This window comes from Oncorhynchus kisutch, linkage group LG13 (genome assembly GCF_002021735.2).
Source record: "Oncorhynchus kisutch isolate 150728-3 linkage group LG13, Okis_V2, whole genome shotgun sequence".
Lineage (NCBI taxonomy): Eukaryota > Metazoa > Chordata > Actinopteri > Salmoniformes > Salmonidae > Oncorhynchus > Oncorhynchus kisutch.
This window is the reverse complement of record NC_034186.2, coordinates 22382132-22409245: the sequence shown is the minus strand read 5'-3', so window position 1 is coordinate 22409245 and position 27114 is coordinate 22382132. Positions and strand designations below refer to the sequence as shown.

Genomic DNA, 27114 nt, shown 5'->3' with positions numbered 1-27114 from the left:
GTGTGTGTGTGTGTGTGTGTGTGTGTGTGTGTGTGTGTGTGTGTGTGTGTGTGTGTGTGTGTGTGTGTGTGTGTGTGTGTGTGTGTGTGTGTGTGTGTGTGTGTGTGTGTGTGTGTGTGTGTGTGTGTGTGTGTGTGTGTGTGTGTGTGTGTGTGTGTGTGTGTGTGTGTGTGTGTGTGTGTGTGTGTGTGTGTGTGTGTGTGTGTGTGTGTGTGTGTGTGTGTGTGTGTGTGTGTGTGTGTGTGTGTGTGTGTGTGTGTGTGTGTGTGTGTGTGTGTGTGTGTGTGTGTGTGTGTGTGTGTGTGTGTGTGTGTGTGTGTGTGTGTGTGTGTGTGTGTGTGTGTGTGTGTGTGTGTGTGTGTGTGTGTGTGTGTGTGTGTGTGTGTGTGTGTGTGTGTGTGTGTATCTGGTTTTGATTGAGCTTTTTATAATATTTTATTGGAATCGTTCCAGTGTTCCAACCTCTCCAAGTAAATATACACACATTACCCATGTGGCACAATCAAAACACTGTCTGCAAGTCAGCACAATGGGACTGTTTTATGGACACTGGCAAGCGATATCAAATGTACCATGTGTGAAGCGAGTGGGGGACAGCTGTGCTACATTAGGAGGCTAAATATAGATGGTCTACTACTATGTCTAAGGCTAGTATTCTTATCTAATGGTCACTAGCATGCAGAAATCACTGATCATTAGTTTGGAGTCCGTAAGAGGTGCTATGGTATACAGTACCTAAAGCCTACTAAGTACAAATTACTTTACACAAAAACAGCATTGAATTTACAGCTCTTGATCTGTATCTATCCCTCATAAAATCCCATCATAGCGTCATATTGAAAGTTCTACACCCCCCCTCACCCATACACTCAACCTCCCACCTTATGCACACACACACACACACACACACACACACACACACACACACACACACACACACACACACACACACACACACACACACACACACACACACACACACACACACACACACACACACACACACACACACACACACACACACACACACAGGCGCCTCCTCTAACCACTCCAACAAGCCCCTGGGGATTGACCAATGGCTATGAAGCAGGATGTGGTTCCCTACTCTGTGAGGAGGTGTCCAAGACCACTCTACTTGGCCACATCCCCTAACCAGGAGATAAACAAACAAAGCCCAAAACATACTGTCTTGACCTACTTAGAGTAATGGGGAATGTCCCAAATGGCGCCCTAATCTCTATGCAGTGCACCACGGGCTCTGGTCAAAAGTAGTGTACTATATAGAGAACAAAATGCCAGTTTGGTCCACATTAAAACTGGCCTCCCCAATGTAGTCAGTGCCAAAAATGCCGTTGGTCAAATTGAATCCAAGGTCGCGTTCCCATATCTGTGATTCTATGCTTCTACAGTAATCCTTTCTCTGGGTTGTTGATATGATTCAATACTTTCTGACATACAGAAAGTCTGTGTCCGCTTCCCAAATGGCACCCTATTCCCTACAGTGCATGGGCCCTATGGGTCCTGGTCAAAAGTAGTGCGACACAGTATATAGGGAATAGGGTGCCATTTGGAGAGTTTGGTCCTATCTGCATTTGTTCTAAACTGAGTTATTTGACAGCCTTGTTCTATACTCAAAATACCCAAATTCATGTTGTTAAGTTCTGTTACAGGAAATAATCTCAGAAATCTGTCTGTGGAGGTGAATGAATGAAGGGTTGGAGAAGAGTGCAAAACAAATGAATCATCATTTAGAGAGGGGCCTGCTCAATGAGTGAGAAATCACTCTTGAACTGGTTCTGTGAGCCTTCATACACAGGTAACGGAAAATAACGTGCTTAACTCTATCCTCTTGCGTAAAACAATGCTTGAAGCGAACAGTCAATCAAATAAAAATGGCGAAGGGCTGAGCACTCACATCATTCAGTTGCAAATAAATTTTTGTTTCGTTTTCTTTTCTTTTACAAGCAACATGTCTTACTAGAAGCCTTTACACACAGTCTGAGGAAACGGAAGATGGCCAGGTAATCAGGTCAACAGAGGGACATCACACAGTACAGGCAGGGCCACATAAAGTATGCAGCCAGGACTCTTTGCCTTCCAGTGGTCAGTGAGGTTTGAGAAGTGGGGCCTAGACTGGTCAGCTCAAACATGGTTTGGGATGACATCAACATCAGATCTCCTATCCAACTCGCCCTGGGCCCATCTCTCCCTCTCACTCTCTCTCTCCCTCCCTCTCTCTCTCTCTCTCTCTCTCTCTCTCTCTCTCTCACAGTCTGACATCACAGTACTTTACACATTCTCTCTCTCCTCACAGGCTAATCTGGGCCATCTTCCTGATGAGGGGTCCTTGGAGTCACTGTGCTCATGCATGACTCCAAGGACCCCTCATCAGGAGGATGGGCCAGATTAGCCTGTGAGGAGAAAGAGTGTGTGTGTGTGTGTGTGTGTGTGTGTGTGTGTGTGTGTGTGTGTGTGTGTGTGTGTGTGTGTGTGTGTGTGTGTGTGTGTGTGTGTGTGTGTGTGTGTGTGTGGACACATCTAGGTGGTCTACCCCCTTGTCCCCTGTGCCAGAAGGCCACATGGTCTGCATTGTGTAATGGCCTCACCCAAGAGGGGACTGATGGCATCATCAACACACTGCCACACCTAACACATTGTTACTACAACTCATTGTTATAAGACTAAGCCCACAGGAATACACTATTCTGAGTGAGATAATGACTGAGTACCATGATGTTGTTACTGATGTTGTTACTTTGCAAATTTGACGCTTGATAGAGTGTATTAATCAGAGGAAGAGAAAAAAACAGGCCGAACAAGTTATGAACGATTATAAGATTTTATTAGGCACACAAATGTGCATTCAAAATGCCATGCCTATTTACAGCATGATTTACAAAACGCTTTGCAAATCAAAACAACAATCTCATCAACAAATAGCTTTGAGACCAAGGGGATTTCGACTGGCATTTGAGAAAGGACTTCTTTGGTTGTGCATAATGAAACTACAGTCAACTGACCAATGGTAGGAAGAGGCCATCTACCTTGACTGTCCAATTGTGGAAAAGCTTCAAAGATTGAATACCTGAACATATAGAGAAAAACATAGGGCCCTTTCAACCATCACAACATAGTAAATAGTAGAACACATCTGTCTCTCTTTCTCTATCACACACACACACACGCACGCACGCACGCACGCACGCACGCACGCACGCACGCACGCACGCACGCACACACACACACACACACACACACACACACACACACACACACACACACACACACACATGCTGAGAAAAGGTTTTAAAAAAAGGTTCAAACAAATAATAAAGCTATACAATTACCAGCAATTTAGGGATTAGTTTACTGGGCAAATGACCGGTTCTGCGCTGACATTATGTACTGTATGGAGTGGGGCCCCTCTTACAGGGTGGCTGAAACCAGCAAACCTCCCCTGATCTACTTTGCAAAATACTGTATACGTGTAAGATCTACTAACAGGGATTGAATTTGAGATCTAAACTTCCAAGTACAATATCTAATTGAATCCTAATTCATAGTGTAATTTGGGGTTTAACAGGTTCATGGGTAAATGTCCCACAGTAGATAAGAAAAGCCAGTGAACTACTGGAATGTTATAAATGCAAATGATGGTAACAGACAGATTAATCTGTCGCGCTGAAGAGCCGCTTTATAGAGCGATTGACAATTAAAGGCAACATTCCTGCGGTCGTGGAGACTGCATTCAAGGGAAAGGCTCCCTATGTCGGCTCAATCGGAAATTACCTTGAAATTTTTAGGTGGATCTTCCCACCCGTTAATTCGCTGATATGGATTGAATCTTGCCTTAAAACTGCCATTCCACTAGAGCAGGTATTCCCAAACTGGGGTACGCGCAATGCGCGTACATATATACACTGTATATACAGTGGGGAGAACAAGTATTTGATACACTGCCGATTTTGCAGGTTTTCCTACTTACAAAGCATGTAGAGGTCTGCAATTTTTATCATGGGTACACTTCAACTGTAAGAGACGCAATCTAAAACAAAAATTAAAAAAATCACATTATATGATTTGTAAGTAATTCATTTGCATTTTATTGCATGACATAAGTATTTGATCACCTACCAACCAGTAAGAATTCTGTCTCTCACAGACCTGTTGGTTTTTCTTTAAGAAGCGTTCCTGTTCTCAACTCATTACCTGTATTAACTGCACCTGTTTGAACTCGTTACCTGTATAAAAGACACCTGTCCACACACTCAATCAAACAGACTCCAACCTCTCCACAATGGCCAAGACCAGAGAGCTGTGTAAGGACATCAGGGATAAAATTGTAGACCTGCACAAGGCTGGGATGGGCTACAGGACAGTAGGCAAGCAGCTTGGTGGAAAGGCAACAACTGTTATTAGAAAATGGAGGAAGTTCAAGATGACGGTCAATCACCCTCGGTCTGAGGCTCCATGCAAGATCTCACCTCGTGGGGCATCAATGATCATGAGGAAGGTGAGGGATCAGGACAGAACTACACGGGAGGACCTGGTAAATGACCTGAAGAGAGCTGGGACCACAGTCTCAAAGAAAACCATTAGTAACACACTATGCCGTCATGGATTAAAATCCTGCAGTGCACGCAAGGTCCCCCTGCTCAAGCCAGCGCATGTCCAGGCCCATCTGAAGTTTGCCAATGACCATCTGGATGATCCAGAGGAGGAATGGGAGAAGGTCATGTGGTCTGATGAGACAAAAATATAGTTTTTTGGTCTAAATTCCACTCGCCGTGTTTGGAGGAAGAAGGATGAGTACAACCCCAAGAACACCATCCCAGCTGTGAAGCATGGAGGTGGAAACATCATTCTTTGGGGATGCTTTTCTGCAAAGGGGACAGGACGACTGCACCATATTGAGGGGAGGATGGATCGGGCCATGTATCGTGAGATCTTGGCCAACAACCTCCTTCCCTCAGTAAGAGCATTGAAGATGGGTCGTGGCTGGGTCTTCCAGCATGACAACGACCCGAAACACACAGCCAGGGCAACTAAAGAGTGGCTCCGTAAGAAGCATCTCAAGGTCCTGGAGTGGCCTAGCCAGTCTCCAGACCTGAACCCAATAGAAAATCTTTGGAGGGAGCTGAAAGTCCGTATTGCCCAGCGACAGCCCCAAAACCTGATGGATCTGGATAAGGTCTGTATGGAGGCGTGGGCCAAAATCCCTGCTGCAGTGTGTGCAAACCTGGTCAAGAACTAGAGGAAACGTATGATCTCTGTAATTGCAAACAAAGGTTTCTGTACCAAATATTAAGATCTGCTTTTCTGATGTATCAAATACTTATGTCATGCAATAAAATGCTAATTAATTACTTGAAAAACATACAATGTGATTTTCTGGATGTTTGTTTGCTTTGTAAGTAGGAAAACCTGCAAAATCGGCAGTGTATCAAATACCTGTTCTCCCCACTGTATATATATATATATTATTTTTTTCTCCTTCAAATTTTCAAAAAGTACATTTAGATTTTCCAACGGGGCTATACATTTGGGTGAGGTTTTTTTCTCGCCCGAGTAGCCTCGTTTCACTGCCATAAATAAAATTAAACCATCTAGTGTTTATAACAACGTCATATACAGGTAGCCTAGTCAAACAATTAACATCCAATCACATTAACTGTTACTCTCTCGCAAGAACACCTTCACTCTTGCGCAGACATTTAGAAGCTAAACATAACAATTTGAAAAATGAGCCACAGGAGTTTTTTGAGCGGGAATAAAGACAATTTTTGAGTAGTAAGACATGTATAAAAGCGACAGATACCATTAATAAGAAAGTGCTAGAAGAGTCTATTATGGTGAGCTACCGAGTGGCTAGGACAGGCAAGCCCCATACTATTCTGGAGGACTTCCTTCTTCCTGCTGCCGTGGATATGGCTGGGACAATGCTGGGGGAAAGGCCAAAAAAACTATAAAGACAATGCCTTCATCAAACAACCATGTTTCACGACGCATCAGTGACATGGCAGACATTTTGAAACAATTACTGCTTCGCATACAAGCCAGTGAATTATATGCTTTACAGCTGGTTGAGTCAACAGACATGGTCTGGCACAGCTCCTGGTGTATGTATGTTATATTTATGGGGGGTCAGTTAAGGAAGACATCCTCTTCTGGAAACCAGGACAACATGAGAGGATATTTTTAAAGTACTGGACAGCTTTGTGACATCAAATGGACTTTGGTGGTCAAGATGTGTTGGTATCTGTACTGATGGCGCAAAAGCCATGACAGGGAGACATAGTGGAGTGGTGACGTGCATGCAAGCAGTTGCTCCCGACGCCACTTGGGTACACTGTAGCGTCCACGAGAGGCTCTTGGGTACACTGTAGCGTCCACGAGATGCTCTTGCTGCCAATGGAATGCCTGAAAATCTGAAATACGTTTTAGACACTACAGTGAAAATGGTTGACTTTGTTAAAGCAAGTCCCCTGAACTCTCGTGTATTTTCTGCATTATTCAATGATATGGGCAGCGACCATGTAACGCTTTTACAACATATAAACATATAGCTGTTTATCAAGGGGCAAAGTATTGACGCGTTTTTTAAAAGTGAGAGACGAGATAAAAGTTTTCTTTACAGACCATCATTTTCACTTGTCTGACCGCTTGCATGATGACTAGTTTCTCACACGATCTGGGTGATGTTTTTTCTCACCTGAATGATCTGAATCTAGGATTACAGGGACTCTCCTCAACTATATTCAATGTGGGGGACAAATTTGAGGCCATGTTAAGAAGTTGGAGCGCTTTTCTGTCTGCATTAACAAGGACAACACACAGGTCTTTCCATCATCGTGTGATTTTTTTGTGTACAAATGAACTCAATCTTATGGACAATGTCAAATGTGATATAGCGAAGCACCTGAGTGAGCTGGGTGCGCAACTATGCAGGTACTTTCCCGAAACACACGACACAAACAACCTGATTTGTTATCCCTTTCATGCCCTGCCTCCAGTCCACTTACCGATATCTGAACAAGAGCCTCATCGTAATTGCAACATGCGGTTCTGTGAAAATTTAATTTAATCAGAAGAAACTGCCAGATTTCTGGATTGGGCTGTTTCTTGAGTTTCTTGCCTTGGCAGATCGCGCTGTTAAGACACTGATAACCTTTGCAACCACGTACCTATGTGAGAGTGGATTCTCAGCCCTCCCTAGCATGACAACTAAATATAGGCACAGACTGTGTGTGGAAAATTATTTAAGACGGAGACTCTCTCCAATACAACCCAACATTGCAGAGTTATGTGCATCCTCTCAAGCACACCCTTCTCATTAACCTGTGGTGAGTTATTCACCATTTTTGATGAACAAATAAGGTTTTATATGTAAGATGGCTAAATAAAAAGCATAAATATTGATTATTATTATATCATTATTTATGCCCTGGTCCTATAAGAACTCTTTGTCACTTCCCACGAGCCGGGTTGTGACAAAAACTCACACTCATTCTTATGCTTAATAAATGTATCATACAGTGTGTGTGTGGCAGACTTACAATGATGGCAAAAAAATTACATTTGAGAGTGCGCTGACCCTGGTGCTAGAGGGGGTACCTAACTGGAAGTTGAATGTTTGAACGGTATAAAAAGTTTGGGAACCATTGCACTAGAGAAAGCAACCTTTCAGAGAAAACTCACGATATAGCTCAAACAAAAAAGGAAACATTTGTCTGGCACCATCACAGAACAAGACATGGAATAAGAACAGTGTTCAGAGAGTATGAATACAACTAAAACTGTAATATGACATCTGAAAATGTGAGAGGAACAGACAATACAGAAAAACCTTTCTTTTGATTCATGTAAAATACAATGAAGTACTATGTTGTACTACCATTCCATTGTGTTTATAACAATTCTGCCTTGCTTACGTACAGTGCTTTCGTATAGTATTCAGACCCCTTCCCTTTTTTCACATGTTACAGCCTTATTGTAAAATGGATTAAATAAAAACATTTCCTCATCAATCTACACACAATTCCCCATATTGACAAAGCAAAATGTTTATTTTCTTGCAAATCAATAAAAAAATAAATTAAAAAAATACCTCATCTACATAATTATTCAGACCCTTTGCTATGAAACTCGAAATTGAGCTCAGGTGCGTCCTGTTTCCATTGATCATGGTTGAGATGTTTCTACAACTTGATTGGAGTCCACCTGTGGTAAATTCAATTGATTGGACATGATTTGGAAAGGCTCACCTGTCTATATAAGGTCCCACCGTTGACCGTGCAAAAACCAAGCCATGAAGTCGAAGGAATTGTCCGTAGAGTTCCAATAGAGGATTGTGTCAAGGCAGAAATCTGGGGAAGGGTACCAAAACATTTCTGCAGCATTGAAGGTCCCCAAGAAAACAGTGGCCTCCATCAATCTTAAATGGAAGAAGTTCGGAACCATCAAGACCCTTCCTAGAGCTGGCCGACCAGCCAAACTGAGCAATCGGGGGAGAAGGGCCTTGGTCAGGGAGGTGACCAAGAACCCGATGGTCACTTTGGCAGAGCACCAGAGTTTCTCTGTGGAGATGGGAGAACCTTCCAGAAGGACAACCATCTCTGCAGCCCTCCACCAATCAGGACTTTATTGTAGAGTGGCCAGATGGAAGCCACTCCTCAGTAAAAGGCACATGGCAGCCCGCTGGGAGTTTGCCAAAAGGCACCTAAAGAACTCAGACCATGAGAAACAAAATTCTATGGTCTGATGAAACCAAGATTGAACTATTTTAGCCTGAATGCCAAAGGTCACATCTGGAAGAAACCTGGCAACATGGTGGTGGCATCATCATGCTGTGGGGATGTTTTTCAGCGGCAGGGACTGGGAGACTAGTCAGGATCGAGGGAAAGATGAATACAGCAAAGTACAGAGAGATCCTTGATGAAAACCTGCTACAGAGCGCTCAGGCCCTCGGACTGGGGCAAAGGCTTGCCTTCCAACAGGACAATGATCCTAAGCAAACAGCCAGACAATGCAGGAGTGGCTTTGGGACAAGTCTCTGAATGTCATTGAGTGGCCCAGCCAGAGCCCGGACTTGAACCCAATCGAAAATCTCTGGAGAGACCTGGAAATAGCTGTGCAGCAACGCTCCCCATCTTGAGAGGATCTGCAGAGAATAATGGGAAACTCCCAAAATACAGGTGTACCAAGCTTGTAGCATCATACCCAAGAAGATTGAAGGCTGTAAATCACTGCGAAAGGTGCTTCAACAAAGTACTGAATAAAGTGTCTGAATACTTATGTAAATGTGATATTTAAATGATTTATTTATAAATGTTTTTGCTTTGTCATTATGGGGTATTGTGTGTAGATTGATGAGGGGGGGAAAATATTTAGTCCATTTTAGAATAAGGTTCTAAAATATCAAAATGTGGAAAAAGTCAAGACGTCTGAATACATTCCGAAGTCACTGTATGTTATCAATGATGTCACAATTGTATTTCTTTTTAAGATATGGGTATGCAATATATTACTTTTGTAAAGCTATATGATATCTAATTGTCTCTATGTTTACATAGGAAAAATTCAATAAAAACAGTATCATTTTAAGGTAGTCAATTGAACCAACTTCAACACTATAAGTGAGAGATTTTTCTTTAATTAAAACATCACATATGAAGAAAATTGTTAATATTTTTACATCATTTATAGAAACAGAAATACATAAAGTAATATATGCATATTTACAAAAAAATAGAAAGAACACAAAACAAAAAATTCACAGTACTCAAAGAGTCAACAATAGATTGGCTCTAGGTAAATACTTTAAAATATATATATATTTTATACACAACTATATATTTATACTCTGTTTACCTCTGTGGAGACATATATACATGTTAACATACAACTAAGACTCAAAGCTTTGAGATAACATACCTTCTCTATCGGGATCTGCAGCAAGCAACACTTAAAATACATTATACATAGGGTAGGTAGGGTCTAATGCCAATTTTCCTAGTGTATTGGGTTTTCTATTTCTCTTCCAAACATATTTTCCTTCCAAAAAACATCCCCTTTCTCCTATAAAAAAAACATGTACTTCTATTCAAACCCCCCAAACACAAAAAGTAAAGACACACCAAAGAACATTCATGGATTCTATGACGGTGAGACTCTTTTGGCTTTGCATTAACTTTGCATTAGCTTTGCATGGCACATGATATTACAACTGAAGCAACACAATACAACTCAACACAGTTGTTTGTCCCTCACAATGAATGTACTCATTGCTAACATGCATTATATACATCTAAGTGCCCATATGTCTATATACACAGAGAGAAACAATACCTGTTTTACTTGAGATCCCAAATGATCAGGATGAGTTCATTAATAAGTAGTAGAATGTTTGTCAGAACAAGTACACCATTAAGATTCCAGGATGGAGCCAGTATATGGCAATGTTTAAGGTCCAATGCAGCTGCTTTTGTCTCAATATCCAATCATTTCTGGGTAACAGTTAAGTACCTTACTGTGATTGTCTTAACGTAAAATGGCCAAAAAGAAACAATAATAGCTTCTAAGCAAAGAGCAATTTCTCTACCAATAATTTTGACTGTCTGGGAGTGGTCTGAGTTGAGAGGGGAAAACTGAAAACGAGCTGTTATTGGCTGAGAGGTTTGGAACTCTTTCTTTTTGGTCTATTAACTCATTTACTGCCTGGTGATGTCACCAGGCAGGACAAAACTCCATCCCAACAAAACAGGCTGAAATTTCAAGTGGTCTTTTCAAACAGTTCTTACACTAAAAGGGCATTATCATAATTTTCACAATTTCACAGTATTGTTCCAAACTCATAGGGTGGAAATATATATAAAACACAGGACAATCATGTTTTTGACTGCACTGGGCCTTTAACTATTTCATTTTGATGCAAGAGCTCTGGTGAGTAAGATTGGCAATATATTTATTACATATAGAAAATACATTTGAAACTTCATCATCTGGGTCAGATCTACTGATAATAAGCCAATGACTATTTTGGCTTATATTTTCATAATACAATCTCAACCTTACCAGGTTCACAAAAGATACACATTTTGGTATGAAATTGTGTACAATATTATTATGTACAATCAGAATACAAACAGCTAAAGTTCTAGTGGTGTCAGACCCAGATAGAAACACATTGTTTTGTGTTTTAAATGTAATGCCCAATTACTGTGCCCCAAGTTCACTTTTAACAATACTGTATATTTATGATCCAACACTGCAGCATGTAGAATTTTAGTTACCTCACAGTGGATACAAACATTATAATATATTTGGGAATACTGGCCAAACGTAGCCACTTAACAATGTCTTATTTAACAACATGATATTTAGAATGCTTCTAAAGCACCAACCTTGCACATTATATTTAGACTTTCGCCTTATAACATTTTAGATTATTTACAATATTCACAAAAATATACATAGCTTTACAATACTATTTGTATATAGTACAAGAGAACCCATAATGCCTCATGACAAGCTGTGTAACACCAATCAAACGTGAGACTAAGGATTACAAAGCATACATCACTCAATATCAACAAAAACACCATTGATACTTAATTAACAATTTTGTAACAACAGTATGTTTAGACGGATGAGTTGCCAAAGTCCTACTATAACCGATAGCATGCAAAACTAGCTGGCTTACAAACAGGGTTATCATCAAGTGATTGTTCACATTACTTTTGTCTTTCACATTTGTCTTGGCATCTAGCTATCTATCTATTTACACCTCTGTTTGGTTATTAAGTCACTTCACATTCCAAGTGATTAATAGCACATGATGGGATGCTTTACTGTCTGGTTTTGCTCTCCGATTCAACTGGTTGATTTGACCATCTCCTATCTACTGTAAATAGCATGAGGATAGGAGGTAGCATCTCTATACTGAACAAAAATATAAATGCAACATTTAAAGTGAAGGTCCAATGTTTCATGAACTGAAATAAAAGATCCCAGAAATGTCCATACGCACAAAAAATGTATTTCTCTACATTTTTTTTGCATATTGTTTACCTGTTAGTGAGCATTTCTCCTTTGCCAAGATAATCCATCCACCTGACAGGTGTGGTATATCAAGAAGCTGATTAAACAGCATGATCATTACATAGGTGCACCTTGTGCTGGGGGCAATAAAAGGCCACTCTAAAATGGGCAGTTTTATCACACAACACAATGCCAGAGATGTGTCAAGTTTTAAGGGAGCGTGCAATTGGCATGCTCACTGCATGAATGTCCACCAGAGCCGTTGCCAGATCATTTAATGTTAATTTCTCTACCATAAGCCACCTCGTTAGAGAATTTGGCAATAAGCCCAACCGGCCTCAGACCACATGTAACCACGCCAACCCATGACCTCCACATCAGACTTCTTCACCTGCGGGATTGTCTGAGACCAGCCACTCGGACAGCTGATGAAACTGGATTTGCACAACCAAAGAATTTTGGCACAAACTGTCAGAAGCTGTCTGAGGTAAGCTCATTTGCGTGCTCATCATCCTCACCAGGGTCTTGACCTGACTGCACTTTAGTGTCGTAACTGACATCAGTGGGCAAATGCTCACCTTCAATGGCCACTGGCATGCTGGAGGCATGTGCTCTTCACGGATTATTCCCGGTTTCAATTGTACCGAGCAGATGGCTTGCTGACGTCAACGCTGTGAACAGAGTGCTCCATGGTGGCGGTGGGGTTATGGTATGGGCAGGCATAAGTTATGGACAACAAACACAATTGCATTTTATCGATGGCAATTTGAATGCACAGAGATTGCGTGATGAGATCCTGAGGCCCACTGTCGTGCGATCTATCTGTCCCCATCACCTCATGTTGCAGCATGATGATGCACGGCCCCATGTCGCAAGGATCTGTACAAAAATACTGGAAGCTGAAAATGTCCCAGTTCTTCCATGCATATTCACCAGACATGTCACCCACTGAACATGTTTGGGATGCTCTGGATCAACGTGTACGACCGCGTGTTTCAGTTCCTGCCCATATCCAGCAACTTCGCACAGCACAGGAGTGGGACAACATTTCACAGGCCACAATCAACAGCCTGATAAACTCTGTGCGAGGAGATGCGTCGCACTGCAAATGGTGGTCTCACCAGATACTGACTGGTTTTGTGATATATTTTTTTAAGGTACCTGTTTTCCCAGTCATGTGAAATCCATAGACTACTACTGCCTAATGCATTTATTTCAATCGACTGATTTCCTTAAATGAACTGTAACTCAGTAAAATCTTTGAAATTGTTGCATGTTGCGTTCATATTTTTGTTCAGTGTACATATAATGTGGATAGGAGGTAACAGGCAGTTCTGTTGACAGTCATGTTGTTCATTTCACTAGTCCTGCTAACACTCACAGATGTTGTTTGCAGACAGGCAGCTTTACTGTCTCCATTGCTATTGGTGTACACTAGCTTGTTTACAGCCTAAACTAGGCCATTTAAGGTCCAAAGAAAATTATCTGATGTGGTTGCCGAAAAAAAGCAGCATTTATATAAAAATAAATAAAAAGGCTGGTATTTCACTAACAGTTATTTTTTGCCCGTAGCTAGAGTTCTAGTGCTCTATAGATGTGAGGCCTTGTTGCCGTTCTGGGTATTAGAGGGTCGTTCCACAAAATGAGTGCCATTTGCGTCCCTTTGATATGTTAAGTAGAAATTGTACACCAATATAGAATTTTAAAAGCCTGTTATATTTAATGAACTGCCCTTTAATATAGACCACATGCAGAATTCAATAAATCAGCTTTTTTGTTTGAATAAAATAAATAAAGATTAGCATTTTGACATGTCCCTCCGTTAACTCTGTGTTACTTCTAAGAAGATTTTAACCCACTTAACCCCAACATTTCTCTAAGTTTTCACCATCATTGTAAAGCCCTAGTTATTTTATTGCTTTGATAAACTCATTTCTAAAGATTATTATATATTTCAGGTGATTAAGGATTCATATACAGTACCAGTCAAAAGTTTGGACACACCTACTCATTCAATGGTTTTTCTTTATCTTTACAATTTTCTACATTGTAGAAAAATAGTGAAGACATCAAAACTGAGAAATAACACATATGGAATCATGTGGTAACCAAAAAAGTGTTAAACACTTTGGTCCAACTCATCCCAAACCATCTCAATTGGGTTGAGGTCGTATGATTGTAGAGGCCAGGTCATCTCATGCAGCACTCCATCAATCTCTTTCTTGGTCAATTAGCCCTCACGCAGCCTGGAGGTGTGTTGGGTCAGTGTCCTGTTGAAAAACAAATGATAGTCCCACTAAGCGTAAACCAGATTAAATGGAGTATCGCTGCAGAATGCTGTGGTAGCCATGCTGGTTAAGTGTGCCTTCAATTCTAAATAAATCACTGACAGTGTCACCAGTAAAGCACCCTCACACCATCACACCTCCTCCTCCATGCTTCACGGTGGGAACTACACAAGTGGAGATCATCCGTTCACCTACTCCGCGTCTCACATAGACACAGCGATTGGGACCAAAAATTTAAAAAATGGGACTCATCCCCATTTCCACCAGTCTAATGTCCATTGCTTGAGTTTCTTGGCCCAAGAAAGTCTCTTATTATTATTGGTATCCTTTAGTAGTGGTTTCTTTGTAGCAATTTGACCATGAAGGCCTAATTCACTCAGTCTCCTCTGAACAGTTGATGTTGAGATGTCTGTTACTTGATCTCTGTGAAGCATTTATTTAGGCTGCAATTTCTGAGGCTGGTAACTCTAATGAACTAATCCTCTGCAGCAGAGGTAACTCTGGGTCTTCCTTTCCTGTGGTGGTCCTCATGAGAGCCAGTTTCATCATAGCGCTGGATGGTTTTTGCAACTGCACTTGAAGGAACTTTCAAAGTTCTTGAGATTTTCTGCATTGACTGACCTTTATGTCTTAAAGTAATGATAGACTGCTGTTTCTCTTTGCTTTTCTGAACTGTTCTTGCCATAATATGGACTTGGTTTTTTACCAAATAGGGCTATCTTCTGTACCTTGTCACAACACATCTGATTGGCTCAAACACATTAAGAAGGAAAGAAATTCCACAAATGGCTACTTTGAAGAATCTCAAATATAAAATACATTTTTATTTGTTTAACACTTTTTTGATTACTGCATGATTCCATGAGTGTTATTTCATAGTTTTGATGTATTCACTATTATTCTACAATGTAGAAAATAGTAAAAAATAAAGAAAAACCCTTGAATGAGTAGGTGTGTCCAAACTTTTGACTGGTACAGTACGTCTGTCCCTCATTTTATGGTCAACCCTGTTACGTGAACTCAACTCTCGTAGTAATGTGGTAAAACTATTCCTTTTAAACTATTTTTTTCAAAAGAAACATTAAGTAAATCATAGTGAAAAGCAGGTTAGCTGGTTCTACTCTTTTTGGATATTTTTGGTCTTTTGTGGTGGAAAACTAAGTGGGTCGAGCATAACACTTCAATCATGTTACCGATAGATAGAGAGTCGAGAAATGCTTTGACAATTTCAATATTTTGCATTCAATTGTCACTCCCTGTTGCAGACAACAAGCTTCCATTCCCCCTGTCAAGGAAGGGAATTTTTTGCCTGATTAAGATGAAATCGTCAACCCTGGTACAAAATGTGTGTTTTATGATGTTGAACATGTGCTCTTTATGACAGAATGTTAAAATTAGGTGAAATCAACTATTTTTGGACCAGGTTACACTTCTCAAAAGGCACTGAATTGGTGGAACAACCCTAGTACTCTTTCGCTCTCAGACCAGTCCTTGTAGTACAGCAGTTCTGTCACACAGCCTTAATGACTTGTGTTGAAATAAATTGAATTAACCAGGGACATTAACGGGTCTTATTGTTTTTTAGTATCTTACAAAATCCTTTTTTAAAATCCTTTTATTCTTATTTTCTCCTTTAGTAAATCATCCTTCTTTGTTTTCACAAATCAACCCAAAATAATTCCTTTCATCCAGAGGGGAAACAAGTGTCAACAAACCCAGTTCCCTGTGACCCGTGTAGCCCTTCCTGTAGCCCTGCAGGGGGGTAGGGTGCTCCCCGTCGGGCTCCAGTCCAATGGCCTTGGCCTGGCCTCTGGGCTATGCTGTACTGCTGCTTGAACAAGGCGTGCTTTGTGTGCTGCCAATACTGTGGGCCGCACTGCTGTTCTCTGAGGGTGGGGGTTGGGGCTTCAGGGGCTGCTGTTGCCCAGCTGTATCACCTGGATAGGGAGGTGAGGGGGAGAGGGAGGGAAGTGAGAGAGAAGGAGAGGGGTGGGGGAGAAAGGGGGAGGGAGAGAGAAAGACAGACAGAGAGAGGGGGAGAGACACACAGGAGGGGGCGAGAAGAAAAAATACAGAAGTGAGTGAGGGAGGGGGAGAGAGCGAGGGAGGGGAGAGAGCGAGGGAGGGGAGAGAATGAAAAAGACAGAGAGATAAGGTTTGATGAAATACAACACAATAATATGATTTTAGATACGCTTTTGCACCACAGCCTTGGCCTTATTATCTAGAGGCTAATGGCTCAATCGTCAGTTCTCCAAGTGCTGCTGCTTGTCCCATGTGGTGACCACCACTTCACTGCCATTTGTTAAGTGAATGTAACAGTCGCTTAACACACAAGGACTCAACTCCTTTGAGTCAGCCAATCAAAACACCTGATCAAGCACAGTGTCTCAAATGGAAAGACCTGAACTGAGGTTTCTCAATCCAACTCTTCACTTTCTGTTATCTGCAAGCAATTCGCATAGCTTTAAAGGCAGAGGCCTTTTGCTTGGACCTCAAACCACTGACTTGTTTATTGTTCTGTGTTTAAATGAGCATTCCATTTTGTAGATTCCTGGGCTCCAGAGCTGGAGACAGAAAGTTAGGGGGCAAATAAAAATGCTTCAATTTGTTTGGAAAGCTTGTCTGACAGAGAACTGAAGGCATCTGAAAAAATCCCTGTGTTTGTTTTACATATCTGGCACACTGTGCTTCTGGTATCAAAATGCACTCCATATGTTGTTTGTTGGCAACCTGAGCTCCTGCATAGCTGAGTGAGGACCATAGAGGAATATACGTAGAGAGAGACTGGAAAAATGGGGTCTGTGATTGTGTCCCAAATGGCACAATATTTCCTATATACTGCACTACTTTTGACCAGTGCCCTACAGGCTTTGGTGAAAAGTCGTACACTATATAGGGAATACGGTGCCATTTGGGACGCAGACGGTGCCTACCATATTGATCTCTGTTGGTTTCTGGAGTGGTTCTGTGTTTGTGCATTAGTGTCATTTACTTTTGTGTGTGTGTTGCGCGGCTCTGGGACCACAGCCCTTCTGGTTCCCTCTTTCAGGCCCCTCGTCTCTCTCTCTGCTCTAATGTTTGCCAGAGCAGCGCTGTCAAAGACCTCAAGCTAAACACAGTCCATATACTCACAGAACACTGCATGGGTTGTCAAACACAAAAGGCCCGGCTCACTTTACCTCTCCTTTGTGTCCATTCTCTATCTCTAAAAAAACTTCAATAACAACGTCAGTTTACCTCCTGGTAGGAATCTAAGGGGCAAAATCCTAAATTGAATTTAGTCATGCATTGAAATCTATGGGAGACCAAGTGAAAAGTTGATGTAAATATAAAGTTAGAATTTGCCCCTAAAAGCATACTTGGCTTTCCACCATTCTGTCAGCAAGTTTGACCAAACAAATCTATAAATCTCATGATAGATCCGGAAAATCGGCCAGATAGGTACTGTATGTCAGGCCTGCCGGCCAGATAGGTACTGTAGGTCAGGCCTGCCAGATAGCTAGGTCTGGCTGGCCAGACACAAATGGGCTATATAATTTAATTTAATGTTGTTGTAAACCATCTGGCCTGAATGAGAAACTTTGCGAATGGTGACATCACATGTCATTGAAGTGAAGCAACAGTGTATTGACCCTGTTCCGGCTCCCAGGTAACTCCCACTCCTTGTCTCCAGTGGCAACCCCCTTTGACCCCTGGTGTGAGCTATCACAATGCAGGCAGAGAGATCACAGCCAATCTTCCATAACAGCATCCTTCCTCCAAAGCTGTGTCCCAAAATAGCACCATATTCCATATTTAGTGCATTACTTTTCACCAGGGCCCATAGAGCTCTGGTCAAAAGTAGTGCACTATATAGGGAATTGTGTGCCATTCTGGACGCAGACCACATTCCTAATGTGGCATATTGTAAAATAGAGGGATACTAGGGATAGTATTTATCACGTCCTGTATACATAGGATACATTACCGGACTGAAGACTTAGCTTTAATAATAACTTCCTGATATCTGTTTCCAGTTCCATTCAAATATATTGTATTTGTATTAAATATATATCACTTCCCTGTGGCTGCAAACACAAGGTAATGATAAATAATACTTCAGAGTACCCTACCGGTTTTAATTGTGACCTTCTATACCAGGGGCGGCAGGGTAGCCTAGTGGTTAGAGCATTGGACTAATAACCGAAAGGTTGCAAGTTCAAATCCCTGAGCTGACAAGATATAAATCTGTCGTTCTGCCCCTGAACAGGCAGTTTAACCCACTGTTCCTAGGCCGTCATTGAAAATAAGAGTTTGTTCTTAACTGACTTCTTAACTGAATAATGGGGAATATCAAAGTATGAGCTAGCTAGGGAAACCATATTGCACACTGGTACCTGATCAGAATGTCTAGTCTGTTGAATTGAATGGTTCAGTTTTGAGCCATCAGGTGGATGCTTCAGTTCAGGAGTTCAGGAGTTTCTTTTTGGGATTTGGCCAAGACCACACAGACCAAGGAGCAAACTTTATGGGCTTGTTTTGTGAGTGAGTGAGTGTAGATGAGTGTGGGGTAAGTATGGTTTTGGCTTTTAATGTGAACAAACCTCTAACATTCGCCTCCTGAGGGAATAAGTGAGGGTACATGTTTCATCATTCACTGGTTTTAAAATTATGCAGCTGTGGATATTTTAAGTTGTTTTTGAGAAAATATACATTCTTGGGGTATTCTTGCCTATGTTTCCATGTAGGGATATGTTGGTGTTACAAGTCAATAGTTTCCAAGACTACATCAGAATAGAATAGGGATGCATCCCAAATAATACCCTACTCCCTATTTAGTGCACTGCTTTTGACCAGAGCCCAATTTGAACCTTTATTTAACTAGGCAAGTCAGTTAAGACAAATTCTTATTTACAATGATGGCCTACACCGGCCAAACCCAGACGACGCTGGGCGCCGCACTATGGGACTCCCAATCATGGCCGGAAGTGATGCAGCCTGGTATCAAACCAGGAACTGCAGTGAATCCTTTTGCACTGAGATGCAGTGCCTTAGACCACTGCACCACTCGGGAGCCCTCATCAAAAGTAGTGCACGATATAGGGAATAGGGAGCTATTTGGGACACAAGCCTAGGCCTCTCGGGCTATTATGCTCCAACAGAGGAACCACTAGCTATAACATAAATATTAGAACCACATTCCTGCAGTGTTTTTTATCACAACTTCCAAAAGGGCTTAACTCTCATAATCTTTTCATAACTACATTCTTTTCACCTGTTTCCCTAAAGAAGTTCAACTCTTGACCTCAACAATATTTTGGGCCATAGGGGAATATAAAGGATTGTGTTTATAATGGCGGGTCTCTCTAGGAAACTCATAAAAGGACGTTTTAAAGGGGTGCCAGTATAAACAGAGGGATAAAGATAAAAGTAAAAATGATGAATTTGGACTGGTTAACTGAAATGCACATTAGTGGAGTTTGCTGCACTTTCAGAGATTTCCGCATTTCAGTGAGGTTGAAATTTGACGCCCTACTGCTTCTAAGTTATGTGACACACATTTTAGTAATTACATTACCTAGATTAGATCAACTTTATTAGAACCCCCTCATGCTGTAAATGAAAGATTTCACAGTGTTTCACTGAAAGCACATCAGATCGATGAAGAGGGGGGCCAACAGTGTAGTAACCAGATAAGACGGCCAGTGGCAAAACAGGCAGAACACAGACAGGCCTTTGGTGCTATCTGTGCTGTGGTCCTCCAAACCTTAGGGCAATGATCACGCTTAGAACACCCTGATCTTGTTTATGAAGGATTTCATGGTTTTCTCTGAGGACACATGAAGGATCGATGACAGGGGGTCAACTCAACAGCATAGCAGCCAGGCAGAACACAGACAGGCCTGTTCTGTTCTTCAGTATGTGCTGTTAGAGGTCCTCTCCAGACGTCAGTGACCTCCACGCTTCCTCCCAAAGGTCAGGGGTCACCAGCCTGGGGATGCTGGTGTGGAAAGTCTTGACATGGCATCTAATGGACAGATTGTGTCTCTCTTCCTGTGAGCCAAACGGCGAGTGCCCCACAAAATGGACAGGGGGAATTCCAGCCAGCCCCCTCTCTATGTCCGAGCTGAGGCCATTGTGTCTGAGAATACAACAACCCGCAGGACCCGAGACCCATTCAAAGGCAGGAAAGAGAAGAGCCGCTTAAGCTGACAAACAGGATATATTTACAGTAGAGGAGTCAATATGTTATTGCCAGGGCTGTAGCCAGGGTCTGAGTTTTAGTCGGGTTGGGGGATCCAATAAATGTAAAGAAAGTTAAAGCTCATTTACTGCATTTCTATAAAATCTAAAAACTCTAAAATGCTATTTGGATAACAGAATAAACAAGCAAAATTACCTTAGCCATTATCACATTGGTTGCTGTAGGTTCATTCACCTCAGTTGATCTACTAAAACATAGCCTATTAGCTATACAATTAGCCGCTACACATTAACTCCCATTAACTCAGCATCGCAATTAAAAACTATAATTTAATCTGTACAGAGGGATCTGTTCGCAGAAAATGTATGTTAGTAACAAAAGTTAAAACAACTACGTTAACTTTACAGAACCTTTTTGGTGATTGCAGTTTTACAGCTAATTTCCTGCAATTATACACGTTTTGACATGCCTTACCAGTCAAAAGTATGGACACACCTACTCATTCCAGGGATTTTCTTTATTTTTTACTATTTTCTACATTGTAGAATAATAGTGAAAACATCAAAATTGAGAAATAACACATATGAAATCATGTTGTAACCAAAAAAGTGTTCAAAATTAGTTTTATATTTGAAATTCTTCAAAGTAGCCACCCTTTTCATTGATGACAGCTTTGCACACTCTTGTCATTCTCTCAACCAGCTTCAGGAGGTAGTCTCGTGGAATGCATTTCAATTAACAGGTGTGCCTTGTTAAGTTAATTTGTGGAATTGATTTCCTTCTTAGTGCATTTGAGCCAATCAGTTGTGTTGTGACAAGGTAAGGGTGGTATACAGAAGATAGCCCTATTGGGTAAAAGACCAAGTCCATATTATGGCAAGAATAGCTCAAATAAGCAAAGAGAAATGACAGTCCATCAAAGGCAGAATTCCTCTGTCCAGTGTCTGTTCTTTTCCCCATCTTAATCATTTATTTTTATTGGCCAGTCTGAGATATGGTTTTTTCTTTGCAACTCTGCCTAGAAGGCCAGCATCCCGGAGTCTCCTCTTCACTGTTGACGTTGAGACTGGTGTTTTGTGGGTACTATTTAATGAAGCTGCCAGTTGAGGACTTGTGAGGCGTCTGTTTCTCAAACTAGACACTCTAATGTACTTGTCCTCTTGCTCAGTAGTGCACCGCGGCCTCCCACTCCTTTTTCTATTCTGGTTAGACCGGGTTTGCACTGTTCTTTGAAGGGAGTAGGACACAGCATTGTACGAGATCTTCAGTTTCTTGGCAATTTCTTGCATGGAATAGCCTTCATTTCTCAGAACAAAAATAGAAGGACGAGTTTCAGAAAAAAGTACTTTTTCTGGACATTTTGAGCCTGTAATCGAACCAACAAATGCTGATGCTCCAGATACTCAACTAGTCTAAAGGCCAGTTTTATTGCTTCTTTAATCAGAACAGTTTCCAGCTGTGCTAACATAATTGCAAAAGGGTTTTCTAATTATCAATTAGCCTTTTAAAATTATAAACATGGATTAGCTAACACAACGTGCCATTGAAACACAGAACTGATGGTTGCTGATAATTGGTCTCTGAACACCTATGTAGATATTCCATTTTTTTTTATCCGTTTCCAACTACATTAACAATGTCTACATTGTATTTCTGATCAATTTTATGTTATTTTAATGGACAAAAAATGTGCCTTTCTTTCAAAAACAAGGACATTTCTAAGTGACCCCAAACTTTTCTCGCCTCTGTCAGCGATAGGATGTTTTCTGATTATAAAACAACATTCTGGCACTGTGTAGTTAAGACATTCTTTAGAATCACTTATCAGTGCAGAGAGGTTACCATCAAGATGAAACCTTCAGTCTTACATGAGGCCCAACAGGTAGGACCTCATATGCAGCAGCAGATAAAGGGACAGTACCCAGATGTTTAAGTTCCAATGAGTGTCTACGTTCCAAACAAGCATGCCACTAATGAATGTTCCAATGTCCATACTATCATACCACTTGGAATGAAGCAATGCATTGAGCATACATTCTAAGTAGTATACAAGTGGGGATGTAACTGTATGGGACTTTCCTGTGTCTCAGGTAAATGGACAGGTCAGAGATGTACCTGTATGGGACTTTCCTGTGTCTCAGGTAAAGGGACAGGTCAGAGATGTACCTGTATGGGACTTTCCTGTGTCTCAGGTAAAGGGACAGGTCAGAGATGTACCTGTATGGGACTTTCCTGTGTCTCAGGTAAAGGGACAGGTCAGAGATGTACCTGTATGGGACTTTCCTGTGTCTCAGGTAAAGGGACAGGTCAGAGATGTACCTGTATGGGACTTTCCTGTGTCTCAGGTAAAGGGACAGGTCAGAGATGTACCTGTATGAGAGTAGATGAACCACAGGGCTCCGGTCAACAGGGCACCGATCACAAATGCAGCGAAGGCGATCCCAACCACGGTTGGAGTGTCCAACACATACAAGATGTCTGAGAGAGAGAGAACAGGGTAGATTGTTATTCAATGACTTGACAACATGACTTCACCTTGGTCTGAACGTGAGGTAGCGACAGCATGTATTTTTCTCTGGTAGTGACAGCATGAAAACAAGTTATATGCAAATGACATAACTCAATCTGGACATCAAGTATTATGTCAAAGTGGCCTAAGATCCTGAGATATAAAAAGCATTGGTTAAGAATTCCCTAGTCAATGACTGAGTTACTTTCCCCTAGGGGGTCAACAGGGTCTTGGTTAAGAATTCCCTAGTCAATGACTGACTTACTTTCCCCTAGGGGGTCAACAGGGTCTTGGTTAAGAATTCCCTAGTCAATGACTGACTTACTTTCCCCTAGGGGGTCAACAGGGTCTTGGTTAAGAATTCCCTAGTCAATGACTGACTTACTTTCCCCTAGGGGGGTCAACAGGGTCTTGGTTAAGAATTCCCTAGTCAATGACTGACTTACTTTCCCCTAGGGGGTCAACAGGGTCTTGGTTAAGAATTCCCTAGTCAATGACTGACTTACTTTCCCCTAGGGGGTCAACAGGGTCTTGGTTAAGAATTCCCTAGTCAATGACTGACTTACTTTCCCCTAGGGGGTCAACAGGGTCTTGGTTAAGAATTCCCTAGTCAATGACTGACTTACTTTCCCCTAGGGGGTCAACAGGGTCTTGGTTAAGAATTCCCTAGTCAATGACTGACTTACTTTCCCCTAGGGGGTCAACAGGGTCTTGGTTAAGAATTCCCTAGTCAATGACTGACTTACTTTCCCCTAGGGGGTCAACAGGGTCTTGGTTAAGAATTCCCTAGTCAATGACTGACTTACTTTCCCCTAGGGGGTCAACAGGGTCTTGGTTAAGAATTCCCTAGTCAATGACTGACTTACTTTCCCCTAGGGGGTCAACAGGGTCTTGGTTAAGAATTCCCTAGTCAATGACTGACTTACTTTCCCCTAGGGGGTCAACAGGGTCTTGGTTAAGAATTCCCTAGTCAATGACTGACTTACTTTCCCCTAGGGGGTCAACAGGGTCTTGGTTAAGAATTCCCTAGTCAATGACTGACTTACTTTCCCCTAGGGGGTCAACAGGGTCTTGGTTAAGAATTCCCTAGTCAATGACTGACTTACTTTCCCCTAGGGGGTCAACAGGGTCTTGTGGTGCCGTGAGGGTGGGATGAACTGAAACATAAAACACAGACTGGTGTTAACATAGAACAACAATTGAACAACATTACATTTGTAGATACATGAAAACACCACATCACAACTATGTGTTGAAGGGTCAAGAACACTTCCTGTGACATAAAATGACAGCACTTATAAATCAAAGCTGAGCAACCCAATGAACCTAACTACTGTGGGATAACCAATAACCAGGTCTTGACAATGGTCCCCTATGTGCCCTGGCTAAAAGTAGTGCACTACAAAGGGAACAGAGTGCAGAGATTAACGTGTTGACTCCTAACATTTCTGCTTATTCCTTCATTTGAGGTAATCTGGACAGCTTTAAAATAAAAAACGAATTACTTCTAAACAAACCATACAATGGTGCTTGTTGTGTAGAGGCGAACTCAAGAGCAGGTTAGTTCCGGGTCCAAACTATTCCGGGAAAGAACACATTTTTTCATTCCATCAAGACGGACGATGATAGAACCATCAGAGTATAGTTGGATTTCACATGGGACCCCCCTCCCTTCATCCCTCCCCTCCAAACCACTCAGTGACTGTCCTGCTCCATCTCTCAATCCTTGCCCTCCATTCCCCCTTCATCCCACCCTCCTGTCATCCCTCCCACTGCTCCACCTCTCCAGTCTTATCTTATCTTTGGCTCGTAATGAAGAAAATGAAAAGCTGACCCGTCAACAATCAGAGATGCCCAACGACTTCCAGGTCAGAGGAGAGGATAGAGGAGCCGAAGACAAGTTGAGGCCAACAAAAATAGCACACTTTGGACATTTGTTTTACAGTACAGTTGTAGTTGTACAGTACAGTTGTAGTTGTACAGTTATAGTTGTACAGTACAGTTGTAGTTGTACAGTACAGTCGTATGAAAAGACTGTAGCAGAAGATCTTTCCAAGCCTGGTCAGACTATGATTGGGAAGTTCCACCTCTGGGTTGCAGTTGGGGTTTTTGGCCGGCTGAGGTTGGGTCACAGCTCTGAGGTTCTGTTCCCATCTAGCCTCGCCTGCCCATGTGCTCTAACAAAGATGGTTGAGTCAGTTATCCCTGGGTCTTCCCCCCAGACCAATTTTCCTACTAGCACATCTGCCAATAGTATGAAAGAGACCCTAAGGTTCAACCATTCTCCATGTAAGAAGCAAAGCTTTGTTCTTCATACTTATTCAGATTCCACAAAGATCTCAGCTGTGCTAAGTGTGTGAGAGAAAGGGCGAGAGAAAGAGGGAGAGTGGGAGAGAGAGAGAGAGAAGAGAGAGAGAGAGGGAAAGATGAAACTAAAGGCAAGGCGATGTTCTCATCTCCGTATGCTCTAGACACAGTCGACCCTGAACCGATAGCACCTCAATAGAGTCAACGTCATTTGTTTGCCTAGCGTTTGCTGTTCACATAATAGAACAGAAGAACAGTCCTTTAGTGGCATGGTGCCTTGTTTCTCTTAACATCTGACCCTTGACCTCTAATCCAAATCCCCAAAGTGTGTAGAAATGACTAATGGAGTCCATATGAGATCCTTGACATTTGAGGCCTCTGCTCAGATAAACCATATGCCAGTTGACTCGGTTGCACAATTTACAGGCAGTCAGTCAGATAAAAGGAATTCAGTCAGAAAATGTTGTGTTGTATAATTACTGTACTGTAAACAAGTCCACTTCAAAAGAAAAGCATAGGGAGATATGCAACAGGGGATTCAAAATGGCGGTGCTCTCACGAAGTTGGTTGTTGACTGAAAGCTTAGCACATTATAATTCGCATCTGAAGCTTAGCACTGAACCTGCATCTGATTCAAGTGTGCAGACTTCTTTTGATAGCTCAACGTTCTCGCCAGTACTCAACATTACTACTGTCCCTTCTGTTAGCTTTCCTTACAGCTCACAGTTCAGTAAAAAGGGTGACAATTTATTTATGCTGTGAGGCAGTATATCTAACTTTGATGGCTGAGCTTTGAGGCTGCTATGTTTTTCCGTGCAGCAAACTGCCTACAAACGTCCCTCTTTGATTTGGAGATCAAGCTGAACTCATTGGATACTGTCCATTACAGGACTCAGGTTGCTTGAAAATACTGCTTGTTGTCTTTGCCATCTCAGCATAAGAGATGCCTTTGTATTAAAAGCATGGTATCTGAGCCCAGCTGTATTTTTTTCATTAGGCTTTATGTGCTTACTTAATATCCCTTTGCCACAGGAAACAAATCCACAGCCCTGCCTGGCATAAGTACTGGTATTGGCAGGAACACAACATCCCCCTGCCCACTGCCAAGGTTGGCTTGGTTACAGTAGGCTAGGTTTGGCATATACTGCATACTCAGAGCCCACTTGGGTGATTACTCCATCCATATGGGTCTCTGATCACCAATAGCTACAAGCAGCTGAGGTTGTTGAGGTTCTTTATTTCCAAACATCATCAATGAAAGATATATCCCTTGATTACAACATCTCAGTCTGAGCCTAATATTCAGACCCGCAGAGGAGTGGTGCTCACAGTCAAATCAAGTGGCACCCTATTCCCTTAGGGCTCTGGTCAAAAGTAGTGCACTATATAGGGAATAGGGTGCCAATTCTGATGTAGCCTGAGTCTGTACCCAATGTTTAGGCCCTGCAGCAGCATGGTGCTCCTTTGTCAACATAGGCCAAATCAAGTCTAGTAAACACTCCTCAGGTCCCCACTACTGTTTGCCATGCTTCATTTACTCTGGGCACAATGCCAGCCCTTAGTGATTAATACAGTATGATTAGACATGTAAGACAAGTACTGCGTCCTAAATTGCAGCCTATTCCCTTTATAGTGCACTACATTTACCAATGCCCATAGGGAATATGGTGCCATTTGGGTTTACTCATCACACCCACCGACAACAGTCCACTTGTTGATGTATTCACCCCATAGGGGGATGCTGATTAGAATGTGAAAACAGGTCCATTTAGATCATAATGAGT

General features: G+C 41.9%; 1 protein-coding gene across 1 annotated transcript in view; it reads right to left on the bottom strand.

Moving 5' to 3' along the window:
- Positions 1 to 15255: 15255 nt before the first annotated feature.
- The window catches only part of LOC109903012 (transforming growth factor beta receptor type 3), a 148020-nt gene continuing 136161 nt past the window's right edge, over positions 15256 to 27114 (bottom strand). The window contains exons 15-17 of the mRNA XM_031785775.1: positions 24130 to 24180; positions 22885 to 22992; positions 15256 to 16264 (exon numbers count right to left, since the gene is read on the bottom strand). Of these exons, the coding sequence (XP_031641635.1) occupies positions 16143 to 16264; positions 22885 to 22992; positions 24130 to 24180 (281 nt within the window). The 3' untranslated portion in view covers positions 15256 to 16142. The remainder of the gene's footprint in view (positions 16265 to 22884; positions 22993 to 24129; positions 24181 to 27114) is intronic.